At 41.5% G+C, this 25,389-nt stretch overlaps 3 protein-coding genes across 3 annotated transcripts; 2 read left to right on the top strand and 1 right to left on the bottom strand.

The window, feature by feature from the left end:
* The first annotated feature begins 257 nt into the window (after positions 1–257).
* On the top strand, positions 258–17,377 carry itga6a (integrin, alpha 6a). The gene is made up of 26 exons (XM_031858583.1): positions 258–520; positions 6,993–7,117; positions 7,228–7,307; positions 7,413–7,674; positions 7,807–7,938; positions 8,777–8,990; positions 9,219–9,412; positions 9,493–9,587; positions 10,014–10,141; positions 10,220–10,309; positions 10,401–10,462; positions 10,551–10,720; positions 11,468–11,611; positions 11,711–11,826; positions 12,224–12,386; positions 13,059–13,145; positions 13,219–13,298; positions 13,400–13,477; positions 13,561–13,663; positions 13,742–13,918; positions 14,026–14,115; positions 14,654–14,761; positions 14,854–14,952; positions 15,052–15,177; positions 15,855–15,975; positions 16,456–17,377. Exons 1-25 carry the CDS (start codon positions 321–323, stop codon positions 15,960–15,962), a joined length of 3,231 nt encoding a protein of 1,076 aa, XP_031714443.1. The 5' UTR covers positions 258–320; the 3' UTR covers positions 15,963–15,975; positions 16,456–17,377.
* nup62l (nucleoporin 62 like) lies at positions 16,910–20,318 on the bottom strand. The gene is made up of 3 exons (XM_031858584.1): positions 19,515–20,318; positions 18,277–19,361; positions 16,910–18,171 (listed from the first exon to the last, which is right to left on the bottom strand). The coding sequence occupies exons 1-3, from the start codon at positions 19,951–19,953 to the stop codon at positions 18,013–18,015; spliced, it is 1,683 nt and encodes a 560-aa protein (XP_031714444.1). The 5' UTR covers positions 19,954–20,318; the 3' UTR covers positions 16,910–18,012.
* A 562-nt stretch (positions 20,319–20,880) lies between these two features.
* pdk1 (pyruvate dehydrogenase kinase, isozyme 1) lies at positions 20,881–25,293 on the top strand. The gene is made up of 11 exons (XM_031858360.1): positions 20,881–21,271; positions 21,716–21,857; positions 21,947–22,018; positions 22,103–22,287; positions 22,903–22,998; positions 23,088–23,165; positions 23,289–23,353; positions 23,448–23,546; positions 23,634–23,744; positions 24,049–24,162; positions 24,238–25,293. Exons 1-11 carry the CDS (start codon positions 21,163–21,165, stop codon positions 24,376–24,378), a joined length of 1,212 nt encoding a protein of 403 aa, XP_031714220.1. The 5' UTR covers positions 20,881–21,162; the 3' UTR covers positions 24,379–25,293.
* Positions 25,294–25,389: the final 96 nt, after the last annotated feature.

A 25,389-nucleotide genomic window follows, 5' to 3' on the forward strand; every position in this document is an offset into this window, starting at 1 on the left:
GATAGAATGTAATCAACTCATGCGCAACAGTGCATACAGTGTATAAAGGCACATAAATGCATTATCTATCCATCACCTTTTTGCTATTATCACTGGTTTTATGTAAACATACCTCAAATATTATAAAAAAAATCCCGACTGCTCCTTTACTTCCCTCACTGTTCACTGGTGACCGAAGGGAGCGCTGTGGAGCGGGAGCGCAGAGTCCGGCGGGGGAACAACCAGGCTTCAGTTAAAAGAGACCGGGCAGAGCGGAGAGGAGCAGCGGGGTCAGCGGCTCTACAACTTTGGACTACTGCACTCACCTGGACAGCGCTGCAATGCTGCTGCTGCTGCTGCAGCGGGGAAGACCCTCTGCTGTTTATGCTGCACTTTTATTTTATTCTCATTTTCTGGAGCCAACTTTGGTGCTCGCATTCAACCTTGACACCAGTCATGTCATCAGGAAGGACGGAGAGCCGGGGAGTCTGTTCGGGTTTTCCCTCGCCATGCACCGGCAACTCAACCCGGATAAAAGAATGTGAGTGGTGTTCTTCCACTGTACACCTTTACTGCTCTGTTGGCCTTCATCCGCCAGTGATTGTAATTTAAACGTGCACCTGACGCGAAAGGTTTCTGTAAATGACAAAAGTCCATCTTAACTTTTATAAGATCCTCATCCTAATTTCTTTGTCTGAATAAGTTTTTCCTGTGCAGGAAACATTGTTTATTCGGGATTCTCCTTTTTCAAAACAAACTGATTTCTATCCACTGGTTATCAGGCGTTGCTGCAACCTATAAAAATACTGTAGTCACTTTCTACTAAAGCCCACAGTGTTTCTTCTCGTGTTTTTGTTCTCAATTTCAATAGCAGTCTCCCCGTGGTGCTTTGAATATGAAATGGTGAGGAGTCTAAAGACAACAAGTGAATACACAATGGTTACAACTGTGATGTAAATGTGCCTGTATGGTCACACTGAGAGGAGAGCTGTAATGTTGCAACTGTTCTCAAAGAGGTGGTTCTGAGGATCTATGAGGCATGTGAGGATTTGCTGCTTTTTCTAATTTTGATAAGATTGTAAATTGAACATCTTTGGACTGTTTGTGAGAACAAACAAGCATTTTTTTAACCAGTTTCTGACGTTTTTTTTCACTACTAAAAAGAAGAAGAAATTATTCATAGATTAATCGATAATGATTTGTTTTAGCCCAAGATAGATGCATTCAGTGTGTTACGTTTAGATTATTTTTTTTTAATATCCGTAATTTCCCACTAATGAGTGCTGTTTGTTGGGGTTCTCTGTAAAACAGTAAAACAGTAAGGACAGGTGTATTCCCACACAAGTTTTACTTAAAGTTTGTTTTAAGAAAAGTACTAAGAAGGAAGGACTTCAGTGAGTGTTAATGGCAAGTGCACCCTGTAATGCACATTCTTCATTCATGCACAAATTATTCAGGGCCCACATGTTTTGTAATTGTGCCAAAATAAGAGTTAACAGCGGTTAAATTGTGAGGAAGCATTTAAAGGATTTCTGATTCTGCTATCATGTGTGCACTACAGTAAATTGTTTCCTTTGGCCAGCCCCGAGGGAGCAAAAAGACACCAATGTATAGTGAGCCTGATCAACCTGCCACACAAGTGTAACGGGGGTGAAGTGAGGAGGAGGGGGGGGCATGTCAAAGCCTGTGACCAGCAGGCACAGGGTCCTGCAGCAGCATGTTGAGAAACAGAGAGCACAGATAAGGAGCCCTGATAATGTGACATAGAGAGATATCACATAGATCAGGCTTAACTTGTGGAATTTTATCTTACAAGTGTTTTGACTAATGTGCAAAAGCAGCTCGTGGTGTAATGAGTGAAGAAAGTTCAAAGCTGTCATTTCTTTCTTCTTTCTTTTTTTTTTTACAAGGATTCTTCCATGCAAAGCCTGCATCCTGAAAAGAAGCACTTATATATTTGTCAGAGTTGCCAAGTGTAAAGAGAAAGTCATATGTGTTGGACAAACAGGCTCGAAATGTGACACTGGCCTGATATTTGGTTTTCAGCCAGTAAAAGTAAGAGGAGAGTGAAGATTCACCTCGCTTACATGAGGATCTATGAGGAAGCTGCTCCAGTTTTACCAATCATACTACACAAAATCTGCCAACATGTGCAAAAGCTGCTTCTCGAAGAACAGAAACAAACAGCATCCTTGCATAGTTTTGCAATTTTTGGCGTATGCTTTGGTTAGCTTTAAAGCTGCTACAAGGAACTTTCATTTTGTGTTGAATTTGGCGGTCCCTGTGGAGAAAAGTGGTGGTGTTTCCGAGAATCAGATTCCCTTTAGGAAAGCTCTAATTTTACTGCAGCAGGGTCTGACAGTGTTCAGTCCTGGTTCTGGTTTTCCCGCGCCTCCTTTCTCTCCAGCGGGCCCAGCAATACACCTTAGGCCTCCAGCAGCGTGGTGTTGGCTCCCAGCGGGGACCGGCAGAGCAGCGAGGTGAAATTCTAAAGCTGAAGGAGTTTCTGGTGAACCTGCATGATTTCATATCATTAACAATTACAGATATAGCCAAGCGTACTGCTGATGGTCTTGTTAACTCATATAGAGGCATCAGTATAAAATTGAGATTGACTTCTTAACAACTAAATACATAAATAATGAAGTCAATCATTCGTTGCAGCCCTCGTTCTAATTGTTCGCATTGCTGTCCTCTCACATCCTGGTTGAAAACACATTGAGTCTGTGTTACGGTCTAAAAACGCTGCACTGTAACTGACAGCGGCTCTCCCGCCTCAGCTCCAAATCCTCACGTATTCACGTGAGATTTTCAGCCAGCAGAGTCAAGTGAAAGCTCAGTAGAGCACACAGAAGTAGGTAATGAACAGCCCCGTCTAACTCAAAGCTTGTGAGGCACAGTGACGCCAGCAATGCGTCACACACATCTGCATCTGTCTCTTCTGTGCTTATACGAAGATGTTTCTGATGATCGCCAGCAGCTGTGAAACTCTACTGGCTGTCACTGCGTGTATTAATGTGATAATAATACATTATGTGTGAAAAGAGAAGTCCTTTCTAAACACTGAATATGTTTGGTGAGCAAAATGTGTGACTAGTAGATCGATTCAATTCCTCTAATGTGAAACCCCAACTGGCCTTTGATCCCTTCAGAGCTAAAAGCCAAACCTGCCCCACTTTACTGCAATAAAAAAAAACTTATTTTTTTGTGATTACAGTGATTTTAAACTCATATTGCTTCCATCCATGTGTGCCACTCTCTCCATGTTGTTCCTCTAATGGCTTCATTGAAAAGCAAAACTCGGCTTGATGGTGTTATTACGCCTCTCATTGGTCTGTGATGAGTGGAAGAAACAAGGAGACCCATGTTTCAACATGAGACTGAACAAAAACGCGGCATTGTGCAAAGGAGCAACTGCATGCCCCCTCCATGAATACTGTGTTGGGTTAATGATGAGGATATAACATCCTCTGAATGAAACCAGAGAAAACGGACATTTGACTGGACATACACGGCCATCTGTGCACATGTAACCTGATAGATTAAACGCATCAGTGAACCATCGGTCGAGACATTCCAGTCAAACTTCACACTGACGTTCCAGAGTGATTGTGTTGCTTAAAATATGGTTAATAAACAGTTAAAATGGGCGACTTAGTCTTTGTTTTAAACTGGATTCTTTACTTATAGTTGGTCTGTATCTGTAGTGAATATTCATGATTTATTCTGTGATGTGTACCCAGCCAATCACAGGTCAGCACCAATCAACGTCTGTGTGTGTGTGTGTGTGTGTAAACTGAAACAGTTAGAACAGCTGCAGCAGTTCTTGTGGCTTTGAGTGCACAGCTGTGGAAGCACCGGACCACATCTGTTAACAAAGACCAGTGAGATCACTCTGTAAACCCAACACCAGTCACTGTGTATTTCCATTTACACTGCACCGAAAGACACGCTGCATGATGGGACGTGGTTTCACGCTGTAGCCTGGCTGTTACTGGGTTCAGGCTCTGTAGTAGTTGTAGAGTAAAGAATACAGTCTGCAGCTTTATAGTTCATACTATCATCACAAACAAACATTGCATTCATTTCTGCTGCAGGGCGTGTTGCATGTAAATGTCAATGTTACCCCTCAGCTACTTGCTAAATTCTACAGCTGTCACTTTCCAGAGTAGCTGTGCTGTTGAGTTGGAGGTGTTGTTACGGTCTCTTCATAAATCTGGTGTTTGTTCTGCATAAACACCTGTGAAATCTACAGGGCTGTCCTCGACCCAAGAGATTTTTTAGTGGACTCACATGATTAGTTGGTTTAATCAACAGATCTGTGAAACTGAGTTTCTCCACATATAATCACACAAAAGCACCACTTTAAATCTTGTGTTTACCAGAGATGTGCTCACAAGTTTCTTGGAAATAAGTCATTCAGCATGAAAAAGCATAAAGAAATGACTTATTACCTAATTAAATCTTAGTCGACCAAAACAACCGATTAATTGACAAAGAGGGGGCCGCCTGAGGATCATCATCAAATCTGCTGATCATCTCGATTAATCATTTTGTTTATAAGATGTCAGAAATTTGTGAACAATCCTCTACGAAATTCCCCACAGTCACAGGTGACTTATTTCTGTAGCATGTTGTATTTGACCAAAGATATTCAGTTTGCTACCATATATGACAAAGAAAAGCATCAAATCTTGACATTTGAGAAGCTGGAGCCAGCAAATGTTTGCCCTCTTTGCTTGAAAAGACCGAAATTATGTATTGATTATAAAAGCAACAGCTGATTAATTTCAAATCAACTGTTGCTTTAAATCTAAAGCAATCAAATGTAATTTATTGGTTCAACTCTGAGGTAATTTCTGAGGCAGTAGATTGCAGTGGTGTTGTGTTGGAAAATATTATTTGGTTTGTCTGATATAAAATAACAGCGTTGTCAATGTTTCTCATGTTCTGCAGTTCTTGTTGGGCTAAACTACTGTAGCTCGGAAGCTGAAGTGTCAGTGAAGCCGACTTTTTAAAGGCTCTTGTTTGTATTTGCATTTCACTGGGTTTTGTTTGAGGAGAGGATCTGGTCTTCAGTCTCACATCAGTCCTCCTCAGTCAGAAGAGTCCTTGTTCAAGAAATGAGGAGCCACGGGGCCGTCCCAAGATCAATAGGTTACTGGGTTACTGAGGGAACTGCAGAGTCACAGGGAGGAGAAAAGGGTGGAGAGGATTTCCTCTCAGTCCTTTGACAAAATTCCTACACTGAGCTGACCAGCCTAGCTCACACGCGATAGTGCAGCTGTGTGCTATTTGCAATATTTTCTCCCAAAAAAAAGTATTTCGGTAGTTTTGATAATCTTACTACAGTAATTATACTATACTTTAGTGTGAAAAATCCAAACCAAGGCTGAGTCTCAAGTCTTCATAAGTACATTGCGAGTCATTTCAAGTCTTTCAGGTCACATGAAGAATTGCGTTTTACATTTTTGATCTATATTGTTGAGTTGTCAGATAGTTATAACACAAAGTCTTTTCAATTGATATGGATGATAATAAAGCAGCTATGCAAGTTCGCCCCATCACTGACTTATTTATTTAAAACAGAGTCAGTTGAAAAGATTTAAAATATGTTTTTAACCAACTCACAGAGCCAAATTACGTTAGCGTAATTAGCTAGCTAGCTACAGCTGATAAGTCTGACAGGGACAGTCGTCATTTCAGCCAAAAATTGGCAGTTGCCAGCTAGAAGTGGGATGCCTGCTTTTTTTTTGTTCGACTGAAATTAAGGACCCAATTGTTTAAACAGTTACTAAGAAAACCGAGTGGCAAACATGTCTCCATTATCATGTGAACTGTGTACAAGAAAAAACAATTAGGGGGATTAGCTAATGGCTAACTGCTTACAAGATAAACAACACCATGTCGTGGAAATTGAAAGGTTAACTACTTAACTATGAACCAAGTTGTGAAAACAGAAATGAGATGATTTCATCAACAAGTGGACTTTTATTCTATGAGAGAATCTTTTCTGTTGATTTCTCAGTATGCACGATGAACTCAACACATTTCAGGTGTCCAATTATGTTCATTTGAAGTAAAGTCATGTGATAGTTCACAAAGATAAATACAAAACTATGCCTGCTGCAACCAAATCAGATTATCGTTTTGTTGAGTGAGTCATGTCCCAAGGCATTGATGATATTTCATTCAGAAGTACAAATTCACAAATATTGTGACCTTACTTCATTTAAAATCATATAACATGAGAGATATTTTTTTTTGTCTGTGTCTAGTTCTTGAATTACTGCGTAAAAGAGAAGTTAATAAGTAAATTGTTCCAGTTGCTGCGGTCACCCAACTAGAAACACATTGCTTCTGCATGCTTGCTGAGGCTGCATGATGCTGTGGATTTAGCAAAGAAGTTGTGGTCAATGAACTATGGTTGAAGTGAACATGCTCCAAATTGCGGCTTGAATTGAAAGTCAATGGTAGTGACAGTGTAAATACAGACAGGAATCAGAGAGATAGGAGTACGGGGGTATGACATAACCTTAACTATTAGGCCCTACTGTTCTTAATTCTTGTTGATTCTGAAAATGATAGAGATACTTGCAGCTCAGCGACGTGTAACTTGTTAATCTGAAACAAGCTTGTATTGTCAATTGGCTGTTTTCTTTACTTCTTCTACTTCTTGACAGTTTTTGACAACTGTGACAGTCGGATGGAGAAATGAAGAAGAAATCACTCGCCCTGCCAACAGCAGCCACAACATGAGCTTTTCAAGATAACAGCCAGACGACATGTGGCACATTTTTATAGGCAGGAAATGCCATTTCTGTCTCTGTCACAGTCGATCTTGTAACTAAATTCAACAAGCTGCTGCCCTGGAGCTTAGAAAAGTAGAAAATGACTTACTGAAGGTGTAGCAGACAGTTACTTCAGAAAAACCATCTCAGTACATATCAATACATCTCGGTTTGCTTCAGTAAATAATAGTTTGATAATATTGTTTTTTTCTTCTTCTTCAGGCTATTGATTGGAGCACCCAGAGCCAGAGCTTTGGGAAAACAGACAGCCAACATCACAGGAGGCCTTTATAAATGTGAAATCACTCAGTCCAACGATTGTGAGCGTATTGAATTTGATAGTGAAGGTGAGTTGTCTGTCTGTCTGTCTGTCTGCATATACAGTACCATTTACAAATATATGAATATATGAATATAAATGCTTACATTTTTGTCTTGTGTTACTAAACTTTGAAAGAGGACGTGCGTGTCGAGAACAAGGAGAATCAGTGGATGGGGGTGACGGTTCAGAGCCAGGGACCCGGGGGAAAGATTGTGGTGAGTCAAACTGAGCATGTGAAGCAACGTTCCCATCAACATTCAGGCCTAATATGGTCTTATGGGCTATAAAAACTTAAACTCAACTGTGTTTTGCAATTTCAGACTTGTGCTCATCGCTATCAGAGGCGCTTATATGTGAACACGCCTTTGGAGTACCGGGACATCACCGGACGCTGTTATGTCCTGAGTCAGGACCTGACCATCGACCCATTGTCTGATGAGGATGGAGGCAACTGGAACTTCTGTAAGGGCAGACCCCGAGGCCATGAGATGTTTGGATCTTGCCAGCAGGGTGTGGCTGCCACTTTCACCAAGGACTACCATTATGTGGTGTTTGGAGCACCAGGAGCTTACAACTGGAAAGGTCACTCACTAACCACACACACACACATATTGAATAACACCATTTACTGAGAGAATAAAGTTCCAGATTCTGTTAAAATAAGAAATAAAATATATGTGTTTTTTATTAATCATGAAATAAACATTTCTGCAGGCATAGTTCGAGTGGAGCAAAAGAACAACACTCTGATAGAGATGGGAGTGTATGACGACGGCCCGTATGAAGTTGGAGATGAGCATCTCTTGAGCCCAGAGCTTGTGCCTGTACCTGCAAACAGCTACCTCGGTGGGTTTCTACAAACAAAACGGAACTATATTTGTGGGTAACTTGTGTCCTGTTGGTTCATCGATGCACTGTGGTTACTCCCTCTGTAGGGCTTTGCATTGCTTACAAATTTGGCATGAGAAGTGATTTACTGAAGCATTTTCTATCTTTGCCTCAACATTAGTGTTCATTAGTGTGGGAAAATCTTTTGCCATTTTACTCTGGGACATTTGGAGTGAAACTAAAGTTGAATTCAACACAACAGCTCTGCCATGAATTCTACCTTTAAAAACGTTATAATGTTCAGTTTTTGTTGGAAATGCGTATTGAGGTGCATTTCTCATTTTTTTTCCTCCCTATTGACATTCACGCCAGTAGAAGAATATACCGTGGCAGTTTGGGGCAAAATGGTATTTTTAATCATCACATCTGAAACTAATGACATGCTTGAAGCAAACATGCAGCTCAGGTTCTTGATTATATCTTTAAAATCTGATTAATCTTCACTCTCTTTGGTAGAAGTTTCCACAGTATTGTTACCAGTTGATTACATTTCCGGCTGGTAAAGACGGGCAGACAGAACAAGTTTTGGAACCGCTGCAGTAGCCTAAACATAATTCTAAACATGATTTTCAGTGACACACATATTGTTGTTGATGCTGCACTAGTGACTCCAAGTGGTTCGTCAGGGCTACTGCATAGAGGTAGAAAAGGTAGGTGAAAAGAAAGTGCTGCACTGAGACACGTGGTTGTCTTTACCTCACTATTCCAAATTAGGGAAAAAAGGGGGTGAAACTCTAACTTTTCTTCAGTGTAAAATACGATGTTTATGTCCTACAACATCTCTCACACACTTAAGGATTCTCCCTCGATTCGGGACACAGCATCACCAGGAGCCGTGGCCTGACGGTGGTGGCTGGAGCACCCAGAGCCAATCACAGTGGAGCTGTGGTCCTGTTGAAGAAAGAGAGCCAAACCTCCTCCAAACTTTTGGTGGAGCACACTCTGCACGGGCCAGGACTCGCGTCCTCGTTTGGCTACGACGTGGCTGTGGTTGACTTGAACGGTGATGGGTAGGGAAATTTTCACCGTCTCTATTCTGCTTCAGGATACAGATAATTCATGTTATCAAAGAAACTTCTGTAAAACTTTGAGATTTTAGGAAAGGACCTGACTTACTTTAAGGTTACTTTATTCTAGTGGTATCTTATTTGCTTGTAATGTATAAATTCAATCATTTCTTGATTTTGTTCATATTGTGTATGATACTTGTCAATCATTACCCCCCTTCTTTGATTCAGATGGCAAGACATAGTTGTGGGAGCCCCTCAGTTCTACATGAAGGACAGAGACGTTGGAGGAGCCGTTTACGTCTATGTCAACCAGGCAGGAAGGTGGGACAGAATCACACCTGTTCGTCTAAATGGGACCAAAGACTCCATGTTTGGACTGGCAGTGGAAAACATTGGAGACATCAATCAAGACTCATATGAAGGTAATTTAGCTGCTATTTTGTAGCTTATTTATGTCTCTCTATCAGTCTCTGTCACATCAACTGGTTTCTTTCTCATGCAGACATTGCCATTGGAGCTCCTTATGATGACGGCGGTGCAGGAAAAGTCTACATTTATCATGGCTCTGCACAAGGAATCAAAACCAGCCCTGCACAGGTCGGCTTTGTTCTCAATATTTTCATATTAACAAAGGTTCACATAGGGATACTAAATCACTCGGGTTTGAAAGCTGATCATTTGTCAGTGTTGTGTTCACAGCATATTTCCACTGCCCCCATGTGGCTAAAACATCAGTTACTGCCGGTTTAAGCTCTGAAACTATTGCATATGTTCAAGACGTTGATTTGCCTGGACCTTCCTGTGGACAGGGACTCACAACGAAGCTTTCCCCTGTGATGATCCATTAAGCATTTCATTAGTATTGATACATAGTTTTGCTCTGGAACCCGGAGTTATTGAAGTACTTCCTGTCAAAACTCTCAAAGTCAGTTTGGCTCCTGATACTAAATATAACACTTCAATGTTGTGTTATTTTATAAATTAGCTGACCACGTTTTTTAAATATTTCCTCCGTTGTTACAGATCCTTTCAGGAAAAGAGCACAACATGCGACTCTTTGGATATTCTCTAGCAGGGAACATGGACTTGGACAGTAACTCTTATCCAGATGTGGCTGTGGGCTCTCTGTCGGACACAGCCCTGATCTACAGGTAATTATCACCCATATTTAAGTCAATTTAAACACTGCTGATTTGTACCACAACTTCTTTTAACAACCTTTATTTCAGGGCACGGCCAGTCATTAGCATCAGGAGAGATGTCAAGATATCTCCACAGGAAATTGACCTTACAATCAAAACCTGTGGTAACAGTATTTGGTAGGTGCTCTAACATTCCTACATTTCAACAGACCTCATAGTCAAAGCGTCCTCTGTTGTTGTTAAAAACAAATCCATGTCCTGTTCTTAGCTTCACGGTGGACGTGTGCTTCACCTGGAAAGCAAACACTGCATCTTACAACCCCAAACTAAGTAAGTGAAATGCTGAAACAGAATCTTCTTTTACAAAACAAAAAAAGATTTGTTCAGTTCATTTTTGATGCTTCCCTCTTCACTGCAGTTATCGGCTACTCTGTCGAGGCGGATGGAGATCGCAGGAAACATGGGCTGCCCTCCAGAGTGATGTTCCTCAACAGCTCCCGCACTGAAACAGACTACCAGTTAAATGGCACCTTGGACCTCCGCGGCCAAAACCAGAAGTCATGCATCAAGATAACAGCCAAACTAAAAGTGAGACGAATCTCCCACAGACTTAAATCACATTTGTAGGATAAATTCTACTCAGAGAGCAACAGTCAGGAACAGTTGGAGTTATTAGTCTGCGCTTGTTAAGCTCAGCGAATACTGCCTTCAAAATATGTTGTTGCTCGTAAAACAGAGAGGTATATTTAGGTATTTTTGTGGCAACACATCTGAGCACACCGCATACTGTGTCAATAAAGTTGATGTCACAGAAATAGCTTTTTTCTTGCATACAAAACAATTCTGCTTTCTAAACCAATCCTACACATATTAACAAGTTGATAAATCAATTAGTTGATCATCAGAAAATTAATCGTCCACTATATTTGACAATCAATTAATCGTCTCAGACATTTTTCAACATTATCTGATTGGAGCTTCTCAATTGTGAGGATTTGCTGCTTTTTATCTTATGTGACAGTAAATTAAATATATTTGAGCTTTGATTGGGTGATATAATGCTTTAGGAAACAAAAAGATGTGATCTTGCCTTATTTTCTGACACTTATAGACCAAAGTATTAATCAATTAATCAATATTGAAAGCAACTCTGTTTCTGCATGAAAGCAATGACAATAAAAGCCACAGAAATAAACTATATTATATTATATATTATATATTATAAATTATATATATAATAATTCTAACAAAGGAAAAAAAGATTTTCCTGAACAATAGAACTCATGTAGAGATAAATATTATGCACCGCATGGTGACTGTGTCTGATTTGCACAGGACAACATCAAGGACAAGATGCGCAGCATCCCCATCGAGGTGTCTGCAGGAATTGTGGGTACTAAACGACAGAAGACGAGGAACGGCCTCTCTCAACTCATGCCCATATTAGACTCCTCTCAACCAAGCAAAGACGTCATTGAGGTAAACATTCATACAGCATTTATCATTAAGTTAATGACAAAAGGTTCACAGCGGAGCACAGTTTTTACATGGTTTTGTTGTGATTTGTTGTTGCTGCAGGTCAACTTTGTAAAAGAGGGATGTGGAAGTGATCATATTTGCCGGAGTAACCTGAAGATGAACTACAAATTATACTACAAACAAAGCAACCTAGACGTGTACTCCCCACTGCCCATGTGAGTAGAATGTGATCTAAAAATGAGCTCAAATTCATTGATTAAATCTGCATCAAACAACATTGTTCATATTAACAGTGAATCATAACTATACAACTGCTTGTACCACACATACTGTGGGTTGAATGGTGGAGTTTCACTGCTCCATATGATATGAAAGCTAGCTTTGGTTTGTATACTCGGCTTCTCTGATGTTACATTCACCAGAAAAAAATGACTGTAATGCTGCTTTAGTTACATGTTTGTTGCTCAGTGTCTGCTGGTAAAATGTCAACTATAACAGCTTGATAAGCCAATTTGAATATATGAAAACACAACTATATATTATGTACCTTAAGGGTGTTTTTTTCCCATAAAACTCCACCTGAGGTGAGTGGTTATGTTTGTGTATTTGCAGCAATAACAACGTCCCTGCGTTCCATCTGAATTACGAGAGGAAGGACTTGGCTCTGCGTGTGACCGTCAACAACATGAATGAAGATGATGCATACGAGGCTAAGCTGGTGGGGACGTTTCCAGACACGCTGTCTTACTCTGGAGTGCGCTCGCATCAGACGACGGTAAACAAGACCGGGGACGCAGAGAGACTAGAATGTTTTACCCAAGTTAAAGCACTGCTGCTGAAAAGACATTTTACTCAAAAGCAAGTCAAATAAGGATGAACTTTAATAGAAGTCAAAATTAGGTCAGTCAAAATGTAGCTTAGGGAGGTTAAAGAAATAATGTATGTAATGATGATGATTTTATATTATAGACATATTAAATTAAAGAACACAAAAGGCTACAACATGTAAAACATGAGTCCTTATCTGCAAACCAACAGAATATTACTTATCTATTGATGACACAGCTTGCGCATACAACTGATTATCAATTATAAATCGGCTGTACAACCTCCTAACTTAGTGTAGTCTCACTAGAATTATCAAGAAAAGACGACATAACTCAATCAATTGAACCCAACTGACTGACAATAAATTACAAGCTTATAAACACTGGACATAAGCATTAATGAAAGAACCTGAGACTTGTTATAGAATCAACAGCAGAGTAAAACATACAGGCAGACAACACAGAGATGAATAAACAAAATAAACACAAACTTAAACACATTAAAGCCGATAGAGAGATGCACAGTTTTAATCTAAACTGTGCACATTATATGTTCACCACGCTATCTTGCTCTTACGTTTGTTGCAGCTTTGTTTTAACTTTCTGCTTTTGTTTCCAAGCTGGAAAAGCCAATCATCTGTACAGCCAATCTGAACGGCTCTCAAGCCGACTGTGAGCTGGGGAATCCTTTTAAGAGAGACTCAAAGGTACGGACTAGTTTCATCCTGACACTTAGTTGTTGTATTTGAAATATGAGAGATGTGTTTTTTTTTGCGCCAGGTTACATTTTACATCATCCTGAGCACTGTGGGTATGACTGTCGACACCACGGAGATTGACATCGACCTGCAGATCCAAACGTAAGTGTTGCTGCTTCATGCTTTTCCTGTATTTTCAGATAAGTTTACACCAACATAAATAAAAGTATTGTACTAAATCTGTGTATTTTCTTTTCTTGCAGTACAAGTGTGCAAGAAGATATTGCCCCCGTTAGAGTGAAGGCTAAAGTAATCATTGAATTGCCGTTGTCGGTCAGTGGGTAAGTGTGTGGAGCTAATGTTTGACTACAGATAAAGTGCCTCCAAAAGTATGTAAATTAATACTTTTGCTTGTTTTCATCAGAGAAGCCAGCCCTAATCAGGTTTCTTTTGGAGGCGTTGTGAAAGGTGAAAGTGCCATGAAGACAGAAGAGGAGATTGGAAGTTTGATTACTTATACATTCAGAGTAAGTTTATTCATCCAACCTTTGCTGTCATAGAACCTGATAGTCTTTGAAATCATAACATATTGATTTCTCCTTCAGATTAACAACTTGTGGAAGTCTTTGAAGTCTTCAGTCAAAGCCTCACTTCACATTCAGTGGCCCAAATGGAACAAAGACGGTAAATGGCTTCTGTACCTGGTGAAGATCACTGCTGCAGGACCGGAGGACATCCTTTGCTCTCCCGAGTCTGAGATCAACTCTCTCAAACACATCCAGGTTAGTGTTTCTAAACCTTCACTTTCATGTACTCGAGGTGAAATCAGCACTGACCTGAAGTCTGCTTGGTTCCACTTTGAATTAATGAGAATATAATGTACTTTCAGCATGCCTCCGCATCCAGGACAAAACGTGAAATCGGAGAAAGAAAACCTGTTGGCAAAATGTCGTCACTGTCAGAAAAGAAGAAGGTTTTGGTGAGTCTTTGTATGGATGCGTTCACATTTCTTCATAAACAGTCGTGAAATGTAGCTAACTACATTTACTCAAGTACCACGCTTTAAGTATAAAAGTGAAGTAAGTGAGGTTTTCTTTTCATGCCCACAGTTAAAACATATGAAGAGCTTATAAGATATGATGTTGTGTTAAAAGTTAAACTATACCAACAGTATATATACAAGTACAGCTGAAATGATTAGTCGATCTATTGACAGAAAATGCATTGGCAATTATTTAAAAATATTTTTTTATTTCCTGGCCCCAGCTCCTTAAATATATTTGCTGTTTGTCCTTTTAATTATTTCTATTTATTTCTAATAATGTTGAGGTGTGGACTATTGGGCTCTTGGGTAATTGTGATGAGCATTTATCACTATTTTCAGTCAATCATTTGAGTATTTTTTACAGTGTACTGAAAGCAGTTTAACACAAGTAAAATAACTACACTTGTCATCCATCACAGTTTATAAAGTTGTAGATTGCTCTGATGTGTAATGGACTCTCTCTCCCCCTCAGACGTGTGACAGTGAGATCAAATGTGTGGTGCTCAAGTGCCCCCTTCAGGGCCTGGACGGTACATCGCTTGAACTGAGATCTCGTGTCTGGAACTCGACCTTCATCGAGGTGACACGTCGTCTTTTTAATGCGTTCCACGTGTCTCATCTGTGATGTGGAACGACTGTCTGACCTGAGCGGCTGCTTTTGTTTCCACACAGGATTACGCCTCCATCTCAAACTTGCACATTGTTGTGAAGGCCTCGCTCGTCCTCCACACTCAGGCTAAAAACATGATCCTGAGAACTCCTCACACTGATGTAAGCAGCTCAACAGCTACCGACGTCTTATTGGCGTTTCGTCTCGGTCCTGACTCACCCGGTCTCTTGGTTTTTCCTCGCCTCGGTGTTTTATTGCAGGTGACAGTGGCAGTGTCGCCTGAAAGTGCAGTCGCACAGCACAGTGGAGTTCCCTGGTGGATCATACTGGTGGCTGTTCTTGCAGGCATCTTGATTTTGGCTTTGTTGGTGTTTCTGCTGTGGAAGGTGAGATACAGGGATGATACACCTTCATATCACACATGTTTATAATACAGGATGACAATAGGAGTAAAACATAAACTTCATTAAACTGCTTATGATCAGAAAAGGTTTTTGAACAGTACAAGACGTGAGTTAATAAAAAAGGACTTGATCACTTTGTTTTTTGATTTTTATTTGTTGGTTACAGATGTAAAAATAATAGTATTTTGGCTCTCTTTGTTTTCATATTAATGTGAATAACTTTATTATTTTTTTGACTGTCAAAATAATCATTATTTGAAGGCGTCATGGCTGTGGTAACCGTTCTTTTTTGACATTGAGATTAACATTATACTCTATAATAAAAATTACAGTTTGAACAAATATATATATATATCTATATGTTATAGAATAACTAAACAGATATTCACAATGCATACTTTATTGTCTGTATGTGAATATAGTATATGTCTTTAATCTAAAATGGATTAATTCAGTAGGTTACAATATTCTGCATCTGTAAATAAGCAAAGTAACATTTAGTTTTTGTCAGGTGACGTTTGAGCATCAACATCTGGACTCTCCAGATAAAGTATTATGTTCATAAAAATGCATTTTCTCTGGTGTTTTGATGGAAGACATCATAACCGCTGTTGACTATCATGTCACTCTAAACACTTCCATCACTTGCTCCCCCTCAGTGTGGTTTCTTCAAGAGACCATCAAAAGACCAATATGATGCTGCATATCAGAAGGCAGAGATCCATGTTCAGCCCTCTGACAAAGACAAGCTCTCTGCTGAGGCCTGATTTATGAGCAGGGGTAAAACCAGCTGTCAGCATGGAGTGTGACCACCGCAGTGACTAATGAACTCGCTTTCCAGCCAGCTGACTTCATGCAGAAATATTCAATCAGACACATAATGTAGTTAGCTGATGAAACCTTAACATTTACATCAAACAAAATACAAATATGTGATGTATTGATGAAGTGCTTAAGGTTTCTGCTATTCATACAATATGTGTCTCTGGATTTCCCCCCCCAAAAAAATCTTTGCATTGTCTTACCAAGAGGCTTATTATTTTCATCTTTTGGGGGTAATTGTTCTGCTCTGCAGGTGCCTTTTCTGACATCGCTGTTACTGCTTTGGCTGTTTGAAACGTCCAATTAAAAACTGCAACGCATGCTCAACATTGCTGCACATCTCTCCTCTCGCTGTTTACAGCGTTGCATGCATATTTCCGACATTTATCAGTTTTTAATAATGCATCTTGTTGTTTTTTTTTAAATCTCCCTTCCCAGTGTGGATTCTTTAAACGCTCCAAACAAGAGGACAGCGTCCCTCGTTACCACGCAGTGCGGATCAGAAAGGACACTCCTGAGAACAAAGACGGAAAAGTCAAGCTTGATCCTTTTGAAAAAAAGCAGTGGATGACAAATTGGATGGACGGTGAAAGTTACTCATGACTTTAAACGTTAAAATGATTTTTACAAACAGCTTTAACCGGATTTCTTTTTTTCCCAGATGAACTTTGCCTTTTCTTGTTCGCTTGGAGAACATCAGTGATTTTACTTTTTCAGGACTCGGTTGAGTTCATGTCTTTGAATTGTTACACTGTATAGATGATGAAATGTTTTTTTGTACGTTTTGTATATATTTAAATACTTCTGCACACTGTATATTTATTTTTTGATAAGAAAGTAATTTCATGCAGCCAAAGAGTTTTTTTCAGTGTCGTGTGTCCTTGAGCGGATGGACGAAGAGCAAAGTTTACTGTTTCTGTGGAGTTGTAACATCTTAAAAAAGCCAAAAATCTATGCAAGGAAAGTGCTCCTCGCCCAGTATTATCTGAACATTAATCTGTATTTTTGTCTAATTTCAACAAACAAATCTCTTTAGGTACATTATCATTTCACAATAATTGAAGGTGCATAAATGAGCACGGCTGAGTCACATTGCGTGCTGAGGTCTTTTCCCTCCACTTATGTTCGTTGATTCTTCACCTCTACTCACTGTTGTGGCGTCAGGTAGCATCCACTGTACTGTAGGTCAACACTGAATCAAGATGTTTTGTTCCATGTGTGGAATCCAAAGGGAAGGTGGTCAGTAGAAACTGCCATGTAAGTGTTATAGATTAAATTCAAGGTGAATGACTTGTTGAGTTGTCAAGTGTAATAAAATGCTTTGAATGCTACTGTGGCTTTTCATTAACATTGGAAGTATAAACCTACATAAATGTAGAGCTGGAGCTAATCATTGAATTCACTTTCTCGTTGAGTCTATAAGATAACAGAAAATGGTGAATGATGCACATCACAATTCCCTGAAGACAAATGTGACATCTTCAAATTATTTGTTTTGACCAACAGTCAAAACCCCAAAAATATAATCAGTTTACCACCACAGAAGAGAAGCTAGAACTAGGTAACATTTGGCTTTTTGTTAGATAAAACACTTAACTGATAATCAAAACAGTTGATGAAAGTTTCTGTCAATTGACTAAGTAATCATACCTCTACCTCTGTGACTTAAACATTACCACTGAGATATACGGCAGACATTCTTATTGGCTATCCAATAAAACAGAGCCTTACGTCATTGATTTATTTAATGATATTATTTAGAACAACCATAGCATTTACATGGGAACAGATCATTTCACTCTATATAAAAGCTACTGCATCGGAAATATTGATCTTTATGCAACCAAACGAAAGATAAAGCAAGTTAACAGGAATTGCGACTGGCTTTGTTTCTGCATTTAAAATATCTAAACCCCCTAAAAAGACTTCCCTCTTTAGAACGACCGACAAAAAGCATCATTTAGTCAATATACACGTCAACGTATTTATTCCAGATCAGTCGAATGTCAGACGAAAGGTTTTCTCCTGCTCCTTGCGCTGGTTGTCACACAACTTCGACACTTCTTCCACTCTCCTCTGCAGAAGAACAGAGTTCTGATCGATCCACTGAAGTGAATCCATGTGGGTGTTGAGGATTTTACAGATCTGCTGAAGCTGAAAAACAAAAAACACAGAGGTAAATTTAAATGTGCTACAATATATGTCAAAGCAACAAAAAAGTGTCAAGGTAGGTTCAACTTGAACGAGGCCTCGTCTCACCGGGTCACTGGTGTCTGCTGGGCCGCTGGACGTGTTCAGGTGCTCGATGATCTCCTTCAGATCCTGCGACATCCTCTTCAGCTGCGCGTCCACGTTCTCGGCAAGCTTGTAGGTTCTCTCGCGTTCCTCGTCGGCGTTCTGCATGTAGATGGTCCCACTCTGCTCTTTCACCGACTCCTCGAGCGGGCAGAGCAAGTCCTCCAGCTCTTTCTGTTGGGAAAGGATGAAGTCCAGCTCCTGGTTGAGCCTCCTCTGGTCCAGCTTCACCTTCTCCATCTCCTTGTGCAGGGATGTGATCCTCTCTCCGTTCTCCACCAGCATGCGGTCCCAGGCGTTCACCTGAGTCGCCTGCTGCAAGAAATGCCTCTCTTGGTCCTCAAGCTCCAGACTCCACTTGTTAATGAGACCCTCTAGCTGGGCGTAGGTCATCACCGGAGGAGCGGCGGTTGTAGAGAGCGTTGTTGCCGTAGACGTCACTGCGATACCTGTTGAAGGTTTGAGCCCCAGTGTGAAGGCCGTCGCAACACCTGTTGTGGCAGCTGCAACAGTGGCGGTAGGGACAGAGGTGGAGGTGATGGTGGCTGCCCCCAGAGGTTTCAGCATAAAAGCCAGACCTCCACCAGCTGCCGTAGTGGTTGCAGCAGCCGTGCTTGCTGCTAAAGTTGGAGCTGCACCCATAGTAAAGCCTGTACCTGGTGCAGCGGCAGTAACAGCAGCAGCAGTGGCGGCGGCGGCGGCAGCAGCAACAGCAGCTGTTGTAGAGATGGGTGAAGCAAAGAGAGACGGGCCTGGAGCGTGGACTGCCTGGGTGGATGCGGGAGGAGCTGGGGTGGATGAGGGTTTAATCCCAAAGGCAAATCCTCCACCCTGACTGGCTGTGACTGCAGCAGTGGGTGCTGGCTGCTGGGGCTGCATGCTCATAGTGAGGTTGGATGGAGCACCGGTGCCAAAGCTGAAGCCCCCTCCTGGGGCAGCAACGGGGGCTGCAGGTGTAGTCGCCTGGACCTTGGTTGCTCCAAAGCTGAACCCTCCAAATGAGAGGCCGCCCGCTCCTGTAGTCGCTGTTACTGTGGCTGTTGGTGGTGCCGCAAGTTGGGGTTGCATTGCAGATTGGAGTTGCATTGCAGGTTGGGGTTGCATTGCAGATTGGGGTTGCATTGCAGATTGGGGTTGCATTGCAGGTTGGGGTTGCATTGCAGGTTGGGGTTGCATTGCAGGTTGGGGTTGCATTGCAGGTTGGGGTTGCATTGCAGGTTGGGGTTGAGCTTGAGGAGTACCAAAGGCAAAGCCCCCTCCTGCAGGAGCGGCAGTCTGTGGTGGGAAACCCCCGCTCAGTGTGAACCCTGGCCCCGCAGCCGGAGCTGCTGTGGTGCCTAAAGTCAGCCCTTGTGGCGCTGCGGGTTGAGGAGTGCCCATGCCAAACGAGGCGTTGGGGGTCCCAAAAGAGAAGCCTCCGACGGCTGCTGTGCTCTTCGCTGGGGTGCCAAAGCTGAAGGAGCCGGTGGGGTTGGTGGCGGCGGTGGCCTGAGTCGGAGTGCCAAACGCGAAGCCCCCACCAGTGGCTGCAGGTACGGCGTTAGTCATCCCAAAGCCCGTGCCGGGGCCTGGGACTGCTGGCTTCGGAGCTCCGAAAGAGAAGCCCGTGGAGGCTTGCCCGAAGTTGAAACCGCCACTCATTTCCGTTTCGCGGGACAACAACTTAAATATAAAGCTATTGAAACCAGCTAACTCACAAAATGGTCACTTCCTCGCTGAACTTCTGCGGCTTTTGGCGGGTCACCAACACGAGCTGGTTCAACCCACGAAACCCGAGGGAATAGTTTCTCTGCTACGATGGCTTTCCAGACGTTAGCGGTTGATGAAGTCAATCACGGGTTTTGGAACGTTACGTTGACCCAGACGGAGACTTAAAAACTAACAAAACATCCTTCGCAAAACGTGGCCCTCTGTTTCCTACTTCTTTAGACAGGCATTTCTGTCGACGACTAAAGGAAATGACGGCAGATAGGACCAACCATTGATTAGTTTGCCCCGAGTCTTGTCTGCCAACGCACAAAGCCCGCCTCTTGGTAAGATTGACAGCTCTAATGCCCAATAAAGGCCCGGACCAGACGAACTCAAATGTGATTGGTAGAGCTTGCTGCCTGAATAACTTCTCCCAGGGAAAACAGACCCCTACTTTCTTCCCAAGAGTACTGAGTCTACGACAAGATAATACACTTCATGCAGATTACGAGCCGTGTAAGAAAACGAAACACTAACGTAACACTAAATGTAAAAGAAAATATACGTACGAAAGGATTTATTTAATTGCATATTTTTACATTCCTAATGCCAATTACATTCAAAAATGTATTTTTTTCTGAAAAACTATACGAAATACACTTTTTTTGTATTAGCATTAAAAAAACAATTTTAAAATTAATAAAATATTCCATTAAGCTTTCCCATTCATTTAATATTTTTAATCTGTTTTATATTTATGATATATTTCTTATACCTACAAAATAAGAAGCATATATGATCATTAAAGTATTTTTTAAAGTATGTTAACATAGCCGAAATACTCACGCTCTTGACACAGCTATGACTCTTTGTCTGGGTTACCCGCATAGCCTTCTTTCCGTGTTGACATTTATTCCACTTCTCTATGAACAATTAAAGGGCGATTAATAAAAAATGACGGCAACTATTCACAAATTTCACCAAATCACTCAGTAACAGATCGTTGATTCCACGAGTGTGTTTGCGTGCTGCTGACGCTAGCGTGGAAGCTAATGTCAACAAAGATCAGCTAACTTAACCGCGTGTCGGAACTGTAGATGTGACCTGTAAGTATAAACTAACCAACCACCGCCATCGTCTGCGAACACAGGAGCTGCCACGATGCGGATTTTAAGGTTTCTGAGGAGCAGCGTGTCCATAGGAAAGGACATTGACTATTACTCCAAATTCTCGCCCTCTCCTCTGTCAATGAAGCAGTTTCTGGATTTCGGTAAGAGTCGGTACACACACACACACACACACATTTTTCCCTTCCAGCTGCAAGGATCCAGGCACAGAGGGTGTACAGATTGTAAAGCCCCCCGAGGCAAAGCTCTGATATTGGGCTTTATAAATAAAATTCACGTGACAGTAAATTTACCAGAAAAAAAATGAACGAGAAACTCTTTCTAGTTAAAATAACCAGACAGGCATGTATGTCTGTTTTTGGACTATTCCAACAAAGACACCTGACAAGTTAAGAAAGTGCTTAACATGAATGCAAAAATCATACAAATCCAATATTAGCATAACCGGTCTGGGTCATTATTTTGCAACATTGCCCACAATGGGCCTTTTAATAGCTGCCTCAGCATGGCAAAATGATGCATTATCATATCACCCAACCTGACAACATCGATGATTAATCATTTTTGTCTCCCAATAATGTTTTCAGGCTCAGAAAATGCTTGTGAGAAAACCTCGTTCACCTTCCTCAGACAGGAGTTGCCCGTGAGGTTGGCAAACATCATGAAAGAGATCAACTTGTTGCCGGACAACTTACTGAGGACTCCATCGGTGCGATTGGTCCAGGGCTGGTACGCAGGCTTCCTTCTGCCTTTTCTTAGTTGGTTGTCTCTCAAAACTACGCCGCCGATGCCAATAAAGGGTGCTGTTTCATGTGCAGGTACATGCAAAGTCTTCAAGAGATTCTTGAGTTCAAGGACAAGAATGCAGGTGATGAGAAAGTCACATATGAGTAAGTAGATGAAAACACTATGATGTTTTATTTCCTCTATACGATGATCTAATGCCTCGCAGTAATCGTTGCGTCTTCATTTAGGTTCACAGATGCGGTGATAAAGATCAGAGATCGGCACAATGATGTAATCCCCACCATGGCTCAGGGAGTCGTGGAGTACAAGGAGAACCACGGCACGGACCCCGTCGTCAGCCAAAATGTTCAGTATTTTCTGGATCGGTTCTACATGAGCAGGATATCCATCAGGATGTTGCTCAACCAGCACAGTGAGTAGACCCTCTTCTGCTCCATAAAAGATGGTCTGCAAGCTTTTAACGCCACTGCCACAGGAAAACAAAAACAGATAACACCCAGACACCCAGACAGGCAAAGACGCCTAGACCTGGATGTTATAACAATAATGTTAATACTAAATATTGTTGTTATTATTAAGACACAGTTCCTGCTTTGTGCATGGCAAACACATAATAAGGAACAGGAGGCATATAAAAGAAAAGAAAACATTACAATTAGATTATGAGGGAGGAAGAATGAAAGAAACACGCCACGGTCATAACATTAACAATGGGCTTCTCTGTGTTTAGGAGATTAGAGAGTGCAGAGATGGAAAGTTTTACTTTTTGGTCGTCACGCTCCCAGTGAGTCGGGACAGAGTGTGTTGAGTGTCAGAATTTAGGGTTTTCGAGTTGAGAAATAACAAAATAATTGGAGAGAATTAAGTAAGAAATCTCCAGTTTCTGATTAAATGTTGCATTTTTCAGACGGTTGATCAATTCATTGAGAATTGGGAGAGTAATATGTCCTCAAGTGTCTATTTTTATTAGAATAATGAACACTTTCTATTGTAGCGCACGGTTATATCCCTGTGTGTTTGATTGCAGCGCTCCTCTTTGGTGGGAAGGTGAAGGTGAACCCAGCTCATCCCAAACAGATCGGCAGTATTGATCCAAACTGTCGTGTCAGCGAGATCATCAGAGGTGAGAACACTTTTATGTTGAAGTGCTCAGAAATGTTGTCATTTGTGTTCCCACCTAAAAAAAAAAAAAAAAAACCCTCTTCCCTGCAGACGCCTATGACAATGCACGAAACCTTTGTGACCGGTACTACGTGAACTCTCCGGAGCTGATACTGGAGGAATTCAAAGGTAACTACTTCAGACGTTAGTCAGAAAAACAACACTTTAACTTGCATTATTAATGAATAGATACACATGAATTACTTCAACCGTACCTGATCAACTTTATTATCATCTCTTTGTCCCCGACAGTCAACCCCATCACTGTGGTCTATGTTCCATCTCATTTGTACCACATGGTCTTTGAACTTTTTAAGGTAGGATTTGCTTTTTGAACTGATAATTCGACAGCCGGTGTTTCACACGATACGGTTTCACGTCACGCTGCTGTCTGTGCTTTCATCGCTGCAGAACGCCATGCGGGCCACCATGGAGCTGTACGGCGACGCCATGGAGTACCCTCCTATCCACGCGCAGGTCGCTCTGGGAACTGAAGATCTGACGGTCAAGGTAAAAGCTGTGCTGCGTTCACCAGTTATACCCCCCCCCCAAAAAAAAAACATGCCAGCGTAAACCAAACAAGATGTTCTTCTCCAGGTGAGTGATCGCGGAGGAGGCGTGCCGCTGCGCAAGATCGACAGGTTGTTCACCTACACGTACTCCACGGCTCCTCGACCCAGCATCGACGGGGCCCGAGCTGCTCCTCTGGTCAGTAACCCTCATGTGTGATCGTCACTCCTCTGACTTTGCTCTCGACTTATCCAATGTGATATAAAACCATGCGGAACTAATAACACTAAGATAACATAATAACCTCATAAAGCTTTTAAGATTAATCAGAGGATACATCTGGGACTGAACTACTGTTACTACTTATGTCTATAGTTAGACTGTGATACTTTTTGTTTTAATTAAAAACAAAAGAAACCCACATGCTCTTAACACACATGCCTCTTATATCATGTGCTCTCTGCCATAAAACTGCTGACTGCTCTGTTCTACTTGTGTCCAGGCTGGTTACGGGCACGGCCTGCCCATCTCTCGACTGTACGCCCGCTACTTTCAAGGGGACCTGAAGCTGTACTCTCTGGAGGGCTATGGAACCGATGCTGTGATCTACATCCGGGTAAAATGAGTTGTGCATGAATATCATGTGTGTGCGCCGTGCGTTATTTACAGCGTGTTTTACCTTCTTGTTTAGGCGCTCTCCACGGAGTCCATTGAGAGGCTCCCCGTGTACAACAAGTCGGCCTGGAAACACTACAAGACGATCCACGAGGCCGACGACTGGTGCGTCCCCAGCAAAGAGCCGAAGGACATGACGACATTTCGCAGTTTCTAGATCCAACAGGCTGCGGTCCTGCAGCAACATATGCAAGAGAGGTGGTGGTGTGCCAAATTCCTCATAGGTCAATAGTTTTATTGTGAAGAAAAACATGTTTCCTTCTCACTCCTACTGGTACCATGAATAGTGATGACTCTGGAAAGCCACATTGATGGCTTATTAAGTCTAACTAATGCTGGAACTTTCAGGCTGATAACATTGACCGTGTAACATAACCCTCAGATTATCATGGATGAGCTGGCGTATGCTGGACAAACAATAACGTAATCGTTTCAGCTGATTAAATCAGTTGAAAGGTCATTTTTCGATGCTTTGAGAACAAACTAAATTCCATTTAACGACGCTTCGTCATCTGAAAACGTCACCGACTGAAACTATCAGCGTGGTTAAGGTTTGAACCGTTTGCTCTGCTGCTTTACAGCATTTCCTTCAACGCGTAGCTGCTTTCATTTAGCTGAAAGCTAAAAAGCTTTAACTGTTAGTCCGTCTGTGAGAGGAGCTCGTTCAGCTCAGCTCCTCTGCTTCGTGGGAAGTTGGAAACTTGTTAGATAACTAGTTGCTGCTTGTTTTTTTTAATCCGTTGGAAGTTTCTGCTGATGAGTCGAAGTGGTTAAAAAGTGGCTATTCATCAGTTGGATGCAACGTGATCAAAATGATTTTTTTTGTCTGTAAACAGATTTTGCACCTATTTACAAGTAAAGGGGATTATTATAATTCAACATTGCTGACGCACAAACTTCTAAGCTATGTTGTATTGGGTTTGCAACTTTTAAGAGAAACATGGTTGAATTACTGTGGTTGTATTATTAAGACCCATCCTGTCAAACAAGCTACACAACATTGTCCGTGTTACTCTGAAGCAGTTAATCTGTATGGATCATGTTCAGTGAAAAATAAATATCTCCACACAGACGGATGTGTATTTGTGTTTATGTGGATGGAAGTGATGGTGGAAACTGTCACTCGATGTGTTGCACGATAAGATAAGCTAGAACACAACACAAGCAC

This window comes from Anarrhichthys ocellatus, unplaced genomic scaffold, assembly GCF_004355925.1.
Source record: "Anarrhichthys ocellatus isolate YVR2014 unplaced genomic scaffold, GSC_Weel_1.0 scaffold20, whole genome shotgun sequence".
NCBI classification, from domain to species: domain Eukaryota; kingdom Metazoa; phylum Chordata; class Actinopteri; order Perciformes; family Anarhichadidae; genus Anarrhichthys; species Anarrhichthys ocellatus.